The sequence below is a fragment of the Camelina sativa genome, chromosome 11 (assembly GCF_000633955.1).
Source record: "Camelina sativa cultivar DH55 chromosome 11, Cs, whole genome shotgun sequence".
Taxonomy (NCBI): Eukaryota; Viridiplantae; Streptophyta; class Magnoliopsida; order Brassicales; family Brassicaceae; genus Camelina; species Camelina sativa.
Genome location: NC_025695.1, coordinates 4,387,940 through 4,400,233, shown reverse-complemented (window position 1 = coordinate 4,400,233; position 12,294 = coordinate 4,387,940). Strand labels below are relative to the sequence as shown.

The 12,294-nt window shown below is 38.7% G+C and overlaps 1 protein-coding gene and 2 pseudogenes across 1 annotated transcript; 1 reads left to right on the top strand and 2 right to left on the bottom strand.

Moving 5' to 3' along the window:
- On the bottom strand, positions 2,046 to 4,010 carry LOC104721586 (annotated as a pseudogene).
- Positions 3,844 to 6,893, top strand: LOC104721587 (annotated as a pseudogene).
- LOC104727612 lies at positions 7,437 to 9,753 on the bottom strand. Its single transcript, XM_010446702.2, has 4 exons — positions 9,492 to 9,753; positions 8,471 to 8,887; positions 7,966 to 8,046; positions 7,437 to 7,870 (listed from the first exon to the last, which is right to left on the bottom strand). The coding sequence occupies exons 1-4, from the start codon at positions 9,562 to 9,564 to the stop codon at positions 7,437 to 7,439; spliced, it is 1,005 nt and encodes a 334-aa protein (XP_010445004.2). The 5' UTR covers positions 9,565 to 9,753.

The following is a 12,294-nucleotide window of genomic DNA, read 5'->3' as shown; positions in this document are numbered from 1 at the left end:
GGTTCTGAACTCCCTGGAAAGGACTTTATACTTGGATTTGACATCCTTCATAGTCTTCGGAGAGTTTCGTGGCACCCGAAAGGTCTCAAACACAAAAATCAGTTGCTACCTTTGACAACGGTGTCTCATCTATACCCTATGGAGATGCTTAATCCCTTAAAAGAAGAAATCGCAAAGACGTCTTGCGCCACATCTCATTCGGAGTTTCTCACAAAATGCTCATCTCCTTTATGGAAGAATCCAGATTTTTTCATATCCTTACCCTTCAAGAAGAATGAGGATATCAACCCAACTAAAGCAAGTCACCCAGGAATGAACCCAGATCACTACAATCTTGCACTCGAAGAGATTGACCAACTCCAGAAAGAAGACCTCATTGAGAAAACCACTTCACCTTGGGCATGCGAAGCATTCTACGTCAACAAACGGGCTGAACAGGTGCGAGGAAAACTCAGATTAGTCATCAACTATCAACCACTCAACCATTTCCTTGCCGATGACAAGTTTCCTTTGCCAAAGAGAGAAGTGTTATTCCAAAAACTCCCGCAAGCACAAATCTTCTCCAAGTTTGACTTAAAAGCAGGATTTTGGCAGCTTGGAATCAAACCAGAGGACAGACCAAAGACGGGATTTTGTGTACCAGATCGTCATTACCACTGGAAAGTCATGCCTTTTGGACTAAAGGTAGCTCCTTCATTATTCCAAAAAGCTATGATCAAGATATTCGAGCCTATCCTCCCAAATGCGCTGGTGTATATCGACGATATTCTGCTATTCTCGCCAGACATAGATTCCCACACTTCATTATTGGCAAAGTTCCACAGTATCGTACAAAAATACGGTATTATGCTATCAGAAAAGAAAATGGTGATCGGAGAAACGGAGATTGATTTTCTGGGAATGCACATATCCAAGGGAGAATACTACCTCCAACCTCACATTGCCACCCAACTCAATGAGTTTCCAGATGAACGACTATCTTTCAAGCAAGTCCAACAGTTTCTGGGGATTGTCAATTATATGTCGGATTTCATTCATGGTCTTGCAAAACACAGATCGGTTCTCTCTGCTCAACTCAAGAAAGATGCCCCTCCTTGGAGCCAGAAATGCACAGAAGCAGTAAAAGAATTGAAGAAAATTTCCACAACCTTACCAGCACTAAAAATCCCAGCAAAAGGAAAAAGAATTCTGCAGACGGACGCAAGTGATTGCTATTGGGGAGCAATACTCTTAGAAGAAGACGAGAAAGGTAAAAGACAGATATGTGGCTATAAAAGTGGAGTCTTCAAAGATAGTGAAAAACATTATCATTCTACTTACAAGGAGATACTTGCTGTCAAAAGAGGAATAGAAAAATTTGAGTTTCATTTGGTGGGCCAACATTTCCTCATCGAAATGGACATGTCCTCCTTTCCAAAAATGATTCAGTTCAAGCAGAAGGTACTACCACAAGCTCAGTTACTCAGGTGGGCAAGTTGGTTTTCCCAGTGGAAATTCGATGTTAAACACATCAAAGGAAAAGACAACTTCCTCCCAGATTTTCTTTCAAGAACTCAGCGTCAAATCTCGACAATAGTACCCATGATATACACCCTCAGTCCAGACAATCCAACAGAAGATAACCTGCGAAAAAAGATTGCCGATATGCCGCATGGAATAAGAGAATCGTTACTCGACAATGTATTGATCTACAGAGGGATTGAGACACTACATGGTTTCCTAAAGCTTTATATACACCGGTATGGTCTTGATCAGGGTCCACTTCTTGGCCTCCCTTACCACCCGGCCTATCCCTTCCTTACCACCATCCATATGAACCCTGCTCATTATGGCCGGTTTCCTATAGAAGCATACCTCCTACTTTGGTACATGGCAGATCTTTACACTATTGCAGTCCTCATCCACAAAAGTCAACTGCTCCAGTACTTGGCGAAATGCATATTGACTAGACGAAAGGCGCATTACAAATTACTATACAAGTGGCTCATATTATTCCATGATGTTACCTGGTGGCAAGAACATGTTCGTGCACAACCTGAGTTGGATATACTTGTCACGTTCAGGATCACTACAATCCAAGAAGAACAAGACGGGGAAATCATTATCCTAAAGAAATATGATGCGAACGTTGAGACAAGCTACAATAATGATGCTTTTGCCTCGGGAAACTTCCATCAACGCGCAAAGCAAATTGCATTATTGAATGGATTTAATGAATCTGAAGTTGACAAAGAAGATTAGGGTGTGAAAAGATCATATGGCATTGGAGGTTAGGTTTTGGGTTGGTTTTGTAAGGAGTTTAGCTGATCTTTAAGGGACTTTAGCTCAAACTCTTTTTGGGACATGAGGGGAGAGTTTATGGAGACAATAGTTGCAAGGTGGAAAAGTTCTTGGTGGAGAGAGGTTATCTTTTCGGTGAGTTCTTTAATGGAAAGGTCCATGATGGTTACCTTTTTGTCAATCTGGCTTAGGAAATAGTTTTGGGTTGTGGCGTTCTCCGACTGTCAGTTCAAAGTTGCTTCTGCTGCGCTGATCTGCTTTACTGAGCCATCTGGGTTCTTAACATTTGGATTCCGGATTTTCCATGAGTGTTTTATATTGTTTTCTTCAAACTCTTTGGATGGAAATGGTGAATCCTGCTGTGATGGGGGTCCGAACATGTAACTTAGTTGTACCTCTTCTTTGTCAGGTGTTGTGGGAGTTGAGCCACCTGAATACAATACATAGTATTCAAAATTCTTGCCACTTGGTTCTCCGAGAAGGCCAACTTGTGTGTCTCCAGACTCAAATCGTTCTTTGAGGATTTGTTGTGTAGTTTTCTTTTTTCTCCTTCGCCTTGGGGTGTCATCATCATCAGAACTATTCATCTGGCAGTGTTGGCAATCACAAACATCAAAGAATTTGTGGCCCTTTTCATCTTGAAAAGAGTAAATGGGATCTCCCAGCGAATCAAAAGATGAGATTGGAACACCATCTAAACGTGGATGGTTTTCCAAAGTTTGAGCTTCTTCAAAAGGAGTAATTATATTGATTTCTGTGCAGAAAGCCGTTGGTCTTGACTTTTCTTCTTGTTGCTTAAAAGCAATCTCTACAGCTCCATCTTTTCTCCTATGAATAGAAGAGTCCACCGATTGTATTGGGGTGCTACGGTCATGGAGCTTTTCGTAATTGGTAACCCATGATTCTGGAAGCAACTTGACAAGCTCATCTCTAGGAATTTGTCTAGGAATATGGATGCACGACAGGCTATGTTGGGATTCTAATTGTATGAGTAGCGCATCTTCAGTGTCTCTAGGGAGACTTAAGTCCATTGCATGATTTTGGACTCTATACGCCATTTGATGGTGAAGCGTTGCTGCATACGTGTTTCCAATTTGTGGAGCTCTTGTGATTTGCAGCTGGATTTGCATATTCTGATATATTTGAGGGTCTTCCAATGCCACGTTGAAATTTGGGAAAAGGGTGACGAAAACAGTGCCAGCGTTTAGTGTTGTATGGATAGTTGCAATACAAGCATGTTGGTATTCTTTGTATCGGGTGTCGAGGAGAGCTACCCGTGCTACAACTGGTAAGCCTTTTCTGCCATGGAGTGTTAGCGCCAAACGTATCGCTCCATAGTGAAGATGGGTATATCCTTGAGTTCGCCAATTATGTATCATGCCTTCATTGATTTTGAGAGGAATCATTTGTTCTGTTTCTGTCGCTGGAATGAGATGTTGTTCTAACGGAAATGCTAGAACGAGCTCCTTTGCATTATGCTTGTTAGGGACAAACACTTGACGGATGACTTTTGGAAAAGTGGAATTTAGTTTAGTGAAAGCTTTGTAAGGATTAAGTAATGGGAGTTGGGTAATAGGAACTTTGCTATCATCACTCACATACTCTACTTCATATAAGTAATCAACCTTTTTAGAATTTGATCGTCGAAATGAGGGAGTTTTCGACAAAGAAGATGAACTTTCCATAATATATGATAGAACCAGAAACCAAGACATAATACTATAACTCTCTTCTAGCCATTGAAGTAATAACAATCCATAAGTTGTCTCCTTGTTTTCTTTTACGTACCACGAATATAGAGAAATAAATCAAGAGGTGCTTAGCTACGCAAACCGAGGCAACATATTTGCAACATAAAAAGCCTCAAGGTACTTCGAGCATTACAACCTCATAGAAATTTTTCTCCATTCCGTTTTTTCTTAGCATAGTTAGATTTCTGATGTGGAGGATCCATTAATATGACAACCACAGAGCATACTAGCATGGTAGAAGACAACGTCATGGCGTATTATCTTTCTGGAAGAGAAGAGCTAGAGTTTAGACTGCCATGGCTCTGATACCACAATTACACATACATAGTGGTACAACCACTTAGGAGGTTTTTAGAATCAATGCTAAGTGTTTAGGAAGTATTTTAGAAAATGATTATATGATTATGTAAGGATATAAGAAAGATATTTTACTAAGGGGATATATTTTATTATGAACCTGCAATTTCATTTCAATGTACATAGATATAAAGTCTCCTCACTTGATGATCAAACTGTATATCCAACTTATAATATCCAGGTTTGTTTATTGAGATACATTTTGTACAAATTATTTTTACTGTTAATAATTGTTACTGTAAACTTTGTGAATATTAGGTTGGAGGTGATCTCAAAGTATTATTATTCCCAAACCACGAAAGTGATTTGAAAGTATGATTCCGAAGCCTTACATGTAGTTAAGTATAAACCTAGTTTTCTAAATCTCTATGTTCCGGTCACAATTTAACAAAACTAGACAGTATAATGTTGGGTCCGGTCAGTGAAGAACCAAAAAGGAAAAAAAAAAAAAAAGAGAGAGCAAGCTTTAGCATTTGTAATGAATTCGAGGGAATAAAGTTGGGTCCTTTTCTGCTCGAACCGGATCGATTCTGCATCCGGTTCGTTCCCCGGCGACAGTCAGCAGCCTCTCTCCACGCTAATGATATACACGTTGACGAAAGGTTCGCTTCTCGGCTCTACCCGTAAGCTACGCTATTCTTCTTCTTGTGTTTCATATGATTCTCTGAGATGTCTTCATCCTCTGTTGAGAAACCTGAGCACAGCTGCGCAAAGATTGGGTTTTGGAAACCCTAACTACGGATATCCGATGGACCATTCTTCACATCACATTGGCGGCGATGTAACTGGGTTTAACGGTGAGTTTCACCAGAATTCATATGAGCAGAGCTTAAACCCACAAACTTGCCCTNTCTCCTGTGCGTTCTGAAATACTAGTGCAGAAAAATTTGCGTGCTTGCGTTGATTGCCATAACGCAGTGAAGTTGATGTCGATGATAGTAGGGAGAGTGTTGATTTCTCGAGATGCAAAGAGATATCACCATATGAAAGATGGTGTTTGCTCTTGTGGAGACTACTGGTAACATGTTTAACANGTGGGGAAAGTAGTGAAATTTTTAACCAGAGGCATCAACATTGGCAAAGTAGTTGCTCTTTGTATGGTACTGGCAATGGTGTTATTCTACAAGAAAATGCTGGTAGTAATCATTTTCAGCAAGATTATAGTGGTCATAACTCGTTGGAAGAGTTGGATGCGATTTGCAGAGAAGGGAAGGGGAAAACTGCAGTTGATATCATTAAATCATGGAGAAATGTGGGTTATTTTGTGGATTTACAGAGACTTTTGTGGATAGCACAGCTTTGTGGGGATGCACAAGCTTTACAAGAAGCCAAAGTTGTTCATGAGTTTATTACTTCTTCCGTTGGGATTTCAGATATCAGAGCCTACAACTCGATAATAGAAATGTACTCTGGTTGTGGCTCTGTGGTAGATGCATTGACCGTTTTCAATAGTATGCCTGTGAGAAGCTTGGAAACTTGGTGTGCTATTATAAGGTGTTATGCAAAGAATGGGCAAGGGGAAGATGCCGTTGATATGTTCACTCGTTTTAAAGAAGAAGGGAACAGACCCGATGGTGACATGTTCAAAGAGATCTTCTTTGCGTGTGGTGTTCTTGGTGATATTAACGAGGGACTGTTGCACTTTGAGTCGATGACCAAAGAGTATGGAATTATCCCTTCTATAGAACATTACGTGAGTCTTGTGAATATGTTGGCGGCACCTGGTTATTTAGATGAAGCCTTGAGTTTTGTTGAATCGATGGAACCACATGTCGATTTGTGGGAAACACTGATGAATCTATCAAGGGTTCACGGGGATGTAATGCTTGGCGACCGGTGTCAAGATATGGTTGAGCAGCTTGATGCAAGTAGGCTGAACAGAGAGTCAGAGGCGGGTCTTGTACCGGTCAAATCATCAGACTTGAGAAAAGAAAGATTACGGAGAATGGCGAAAGAGCCAAAGCTTGGAATTGGACCTATGGCAGCTGGAGATATTTCTCGTCTAGAGAACAGAGAATACTATATGGCGTTGAAGAGTTTACATGAGCATATGGTAGAAAGTGGATATGTACCCGAGTATAAAATTGCATTGCACGACGTGGACCAAGAGAGCAAAGCCGAAAACCTTTTTAATCATCACGAGAGGCTCGCTTTCGTCTGGAAGTTTCTCAACTCTCCTGTGCGTTCTGAAATACTAGTGCAGAAAAATTTGCGTGCTTGCGTTGATTGCCATAACGCAGTGAAGTTGATGTCGATGATAGTAGGGAGAGTGTTGATTTCTCGAGATGCAAAGAGATATCACCATATGAAAGATGGTGTTTGCTCTTGTGGAGACTACTGGTAACATGTTTAACACACACAGAGGACCAAAAACATATATGGGGTTCGTATGGTTTTCTTGATTAATTTCATTAGTATTCTTTGCAGAATGTTTTATGTTTCGCTATTCACAAATCAATGGTTCGTTTGTAACTTCATAAAAAATTCAATATAAGATTGACCAGAGTAACTCGAGTATTGACATTAACGTATAAGTTAATGAACCAACTTAAAATCATAAAAAAAAACTTAAAATCATAAACTTATATGTATTCCGACCAAAACAATCGCATACGAACGCCACTGCTCCGCCGAACCCTCCTGCTCAACTAGAGTGACCACCATTAAACAACTTAAAAGAAAACCACAGTGTCGTCACTCATNAGCCTACAACTCGATAATAGAAATGTACTCTGGTTGTGGCTCTGTGGTAGATGCATTGACCGTTTTCAATAGTATGCCTGTGAGAAGCTTGGAAACTTGGTGTGCTATTATAAGGTGTTATGCAAAGAATGGGCAAGGGGAAGATGCCGTTGATATGTTCACTCGTTTTAAAGAAGAAGGGAACAGACCCGATGGTGACATGTTCAAAGAGATCTTCTTTGCGTGTGGTGTTCTTGGTGATATTAACGAGGGACTGTTGCACTTTGAGTCGATGACCAAAGAGTATGGAATTATCCCTTCTATAGAACATTACGTGAGTCTTGTGAATATGTTGGCGGCACCTGGTTATTTAGATGAAGCCTTGAGTTTTGTTGAATNGACGAATCTCAACGAAGCTCTCTTGAATCCTCCTTTTCCTTTAGACTCGTAAGGGACTTTGATCGTGTCTTTCCCGGCGAAAGCCTCGACGATCATAGAACCAGCACATGCATTGCTTGCGTCTCCAACAGCGAAGGAGAGTACGTACGTTTTACCCGGGATAGTGCGGACAACTTGTGCAACAGCGCTCTCTTTACCAGCTACGAGTTCGACGGCGCGACGGCCCTGAGGAACGGAGAAATGATCGGAGTCGAGGTATTTGACGGCTTTAAGAGACTCGACCATCCAACCAGGTAAAGGAGAGTGGTCGTCGATGGAGTTTGGTGGGATCAGAACACCAGAGGTTGTGTTTGGTAAAACCCATGGACCTTCTTCGAATCCTCCGTTCTTTAGTATGTTCTCTGTAATAAAACCCCGTAAGTTTTAGATATCTCCGTATTTGACCCAGAAGTATATTATTTTATCAAAATCAGACCCCAATTAAAAATAAACTTACTATTGGTGGGACGAGGAGGGAAAAGGGCCCTCATAGCAACACCATCAATGAGAGGTCCACAAGCAGGATCTTCCTCAACACCTGGATTATGTNCTTGAGTTTTGTTGAATCGATGGAACCACATGTCGATTTGTGGGAAACACTGATGAATCTATCAAGGGTTCACGGGGATGTAATGCTTGGCGACCGGTGTCAAGATATGGTTGAGCAGCTTGATGCAAGTAGGCTGAACAGAGAGTCAGAGGCGGGTCTTGTACCGGTCAAATCATCAGACTTGAGAAAAGAAAGATTACGGAGAATGGCGAAAGAGCCAAAGCTTGGAATTGGACCTATGGCAGCTGGANGTAAGTTTTAGATATCTCCGTATTTGACCCAGAAGTATATTATTTTATCAAAATCAGACCCCAATTAAAAATAAACTTACTATTGGTGGGACGAGGAGGGAAAAGGGCCCTCATAGCAACACCATCAATGAGAGGTCCACAAGCAGGATCTTCCTCAACACCTGGATTATGTATCACTATATCTGCGTAGTCACTTTGGGCCTTAAAAGCCCACGAATACAAATCCCAGCCCGAGCTACTGTACACGGTTTGGATCGGCATTACTGCATGGTGGGGAGCCACAGAAACGTTTAGACGCTCGTCTTGTGCGCATGTTCGAGCAGCACTGAACGTGATCGAATAGTAAGACCCTTTTTTGACGATGATTTTTTGTTTGATTGAGGCTTCGTTGCCTAGACGCACTGCGAATGCGCCTTTAGGCACGACAAGGATCATGTCACCTTGTTTTTGTCCTGAGGGAATGTACTCGACGAACCCTGAGAGTTCCCAGTTTGGGATTGCTGCTTTGTTGATCACTTGTGTTCCTTTCATGTCCGAGTGTCGTGGACCTAGTTCGAAGTCACCGTTTGGTAGTAGTCCTGTTTTGTTACCAACAAAAATATAAAACAAAAAATTAGCTTGATGTTTAGATTTAATATATTCATCAACTTGTATTTTATTTTATTACATAAGGGTCGTTACGATAAACATAATTAAACACACATTATATTTTTGGTTTTTGTTTAACATGGGAATGTTTTAATGAAATAATTGATTTGTTAATAAACAATTGAGTGTATAATAATTGAGTAAAAGCTGAAGTATGAAATATTAATACTATTATTTTTAAAAAGTAAGAACATGTTACTGATGGGAAGGTGAGAGTAATTGAATGATGCATTTATTGGCAAAACACCATGTGCATTTACAGATCTGTTTCGCCAAAGCATTCAACATGTTCTTCAAGCTACGCAGATCATCATTTTTCATGATTTATGTGCAATATCAATTAAATTATTTTGACAAACGCTAGTATGAATCAAACTGTACAAATTTTCGAGAAATGGATTTCTGTAATACTAGATTTGTTTTTGGAACTTAAGTTGTATATGTATCTTAAAAGATATTTGAAGAATAGCCTAATATATATAGAAAATACAATAATGCAAGATTTTGTATAAAGATGAAGAATGAAGGACTTACCATCTTTGAAGCAAAAGGCAACGTAGAAGAATGAGTGAATTAGAAGAAGCACTATCACTCTCGTCTCTTTCATTTCTTTTGACTTTTTTCTACCCCAATAATGTTATATATAAACTTTTAACCAAAATAAAAGTTGTAAGGAGAGTGAGCGAGAGAAGGAATGTTTAGTGGGAGTGGAAGAGAACGAGGAGGAGAGTGCTCTTATATGCAACGTTGTGCAACAAAAAGCCCCTTGTCTATATTTAAACTACGGCTTTGCCACTAGAGACTTGTGTCGGAACAACATTGGTCCTGTTTTTATATTCATCGTTCCTTGGAAATGGGTTACTTTTTTCTAAGAAGGTTTGACTGGTTAAATAAATAACACAGTCGAGTTTTTGTTTGATTGGATAATTATCGCAAATGAACAAGATTCCATGGTAATTCTAGCAAAGGAAATATGATCGCTAATCTATAAAATCGTGAATTCATCTTATAATTGTAATTGAATTTTTCTTTTTGTTACATAACCCAAAAATAGATTAAAGAGGAACAACTATGAGGGTGTTACAGATCTAATTGCGATTTGGAAAATGATAATTATTTGAGTAATGGTAATATAATTGCGGGGATGAAGAGGACAAAAGCTGTGGGACAATGTGGTCTCTCACATGCCTTTTTCACATTGGTTCTCGCATCGCCACACAAGATAAAGTTGCTTATGTTCTGAGTTATCATATCACATACACATAACGAATAATAGATTATTATTTAAAAGTTTAAGTCCGAATCAACGAAGCAGTTGCTTCAATGGCTTGATCTGTGTGCCAAATCCATAGCAAGGTATATGGCTCAAGTTTTTTTCATGGGTTGGTCGGTAACTTTCAACCGCAGTTGGAATTTAATTGTTAGTGTCGTTAAACGCATCACATGAGCGCCAAAAATCTCAAGTGTAAAGTGTAAACCATGCGGACTCTTTTTCCTTTTTTAATCTTTTTTACTTAAACAATTTAAACAAATAATGGCCCTAGCTATCCGATCCAAATTTTAAGTAGTCTTTTTCCAACCTTTATTTTTTATCATGTGCTTTCTTAGATTTAGTCTGCACATTTGTCGGGTCAATAATCATCGATATTCTTGAACCAAACTAAATAAAACCATATGATGAACATGATCAGCATAATCACAGTTCGCAAATACCTAAGCATATTGGATTTTTGGAAAATACCACTATGCAACCATCACTATATTACTAAAAGATAATGAAAATCGACTTTTTCGTTGTAATGTACAGTATATACTGTATATGTATCATAAACTTTGGCCGGACTTGTAGCATAATGTGGACAAAATGCACGTATATATCAGTGAGAAGGGAAGGTATATGTTATCTTTATTAAATTACAAGATTATGAGAAAGTTGTACCCAAAAAATGAGTAACTAGCTAATTCGTAGTCAAAATATTTTGAAAAGGATTTATCCTTCGCTCGTCGTCAATTGCAAAATCTGATCCACAAACATATATAAATACGTAGAGCGAAATGATATTAAAAGAAAATTGAAGAATAATCGAATTTTGTCTCTGCAGCGTCAGAATTTATGGATCGCTGCAAGAAAGGCCACCGACTCTCTTACCGGTGCTTTTATTGCACAAATTATTGTACTAAAAACATATTGCGTGCGTTTTTATAAATACATACACATGCACTGTGTATCATATTATAGATATATCTTATAGTATCTTTTTTTTTTTTTTTAACATGCATTTGTTTATACTAATATGTTTTCTGGGATAAATTGTTGCTGGCACTGGCATGTTCCATTAAGCAACAACCATGTTTAAAATTTACGACTGGAGTTGATGGTCTCTAGTGGTCAATACTGCCATGTCACCACTATAATATATCTAAACCGAGAAAATATAAGAGGAAAGAAGAATTGTATATATACACAAACTTAGCTTGTGTGTGTATGAGTTGAGTAGTCTAAAATATAAGATGGATGTATTCTCTACGAGTTGATCACACAAATTTTATGATTTTCGGCCATAAACCGGGGCCACATAGCCATGTAACCTTGGCTTGATGTTACTCGTGGATCCAAAGCAAATGATAATAGCTAGCGATATAATAAGAAATTACTTTAAAAAGATCTGTTAGACATGCATGCATACATGGGAAAGTGGACCAACTTTTACTACACGACATTTGAGTTTGACTATCGTCTTTCATGATTTGCAAAACTAATATTTAGCTTAGTAGCCACACTATTTAATGCGACACATGAAATCACAGTTTTGACTTGTGGTGCTAGCTAACGGGCAGCGACAATATAATGTCATATACTCCGTTTTAGATAATTTTTACATGTGTTTAATAGTTAAAACATCAACTTTTTTTTTATAGTACTATATATAATTTGTTTAAGTAACATCTTTTACTTCAGAATCAGTTCACCTGTACATATATGAAAATCATTTTATTTGATTTTTAAAAAATTGTAGATAGTTAACTCAGGAGAGAGTAGAGAAGATGTTGATAGAAAATTAAGAATGAAAAACAAATGTAGCAAAGTAACGGAGAAGACATAAAAGAAAAGGACAAGCCAGCCGTCAAAAGGATTCATATTATCAAGAATTTGAAATTACTGAAAATTGGACTACTCTCGTGGCAGACACTTAATGTGCCTGTTGGCTGTCTCACGCTGAATCGTTATCTATGTCTAGAAGAAATATGTGTATTTACCAAAATGAAGTGCATCTACGTTTTTTGTGGCGTAAGAAAAAATATCTATGTTTCATCGACGAGAGTGTTTGTCTAATAG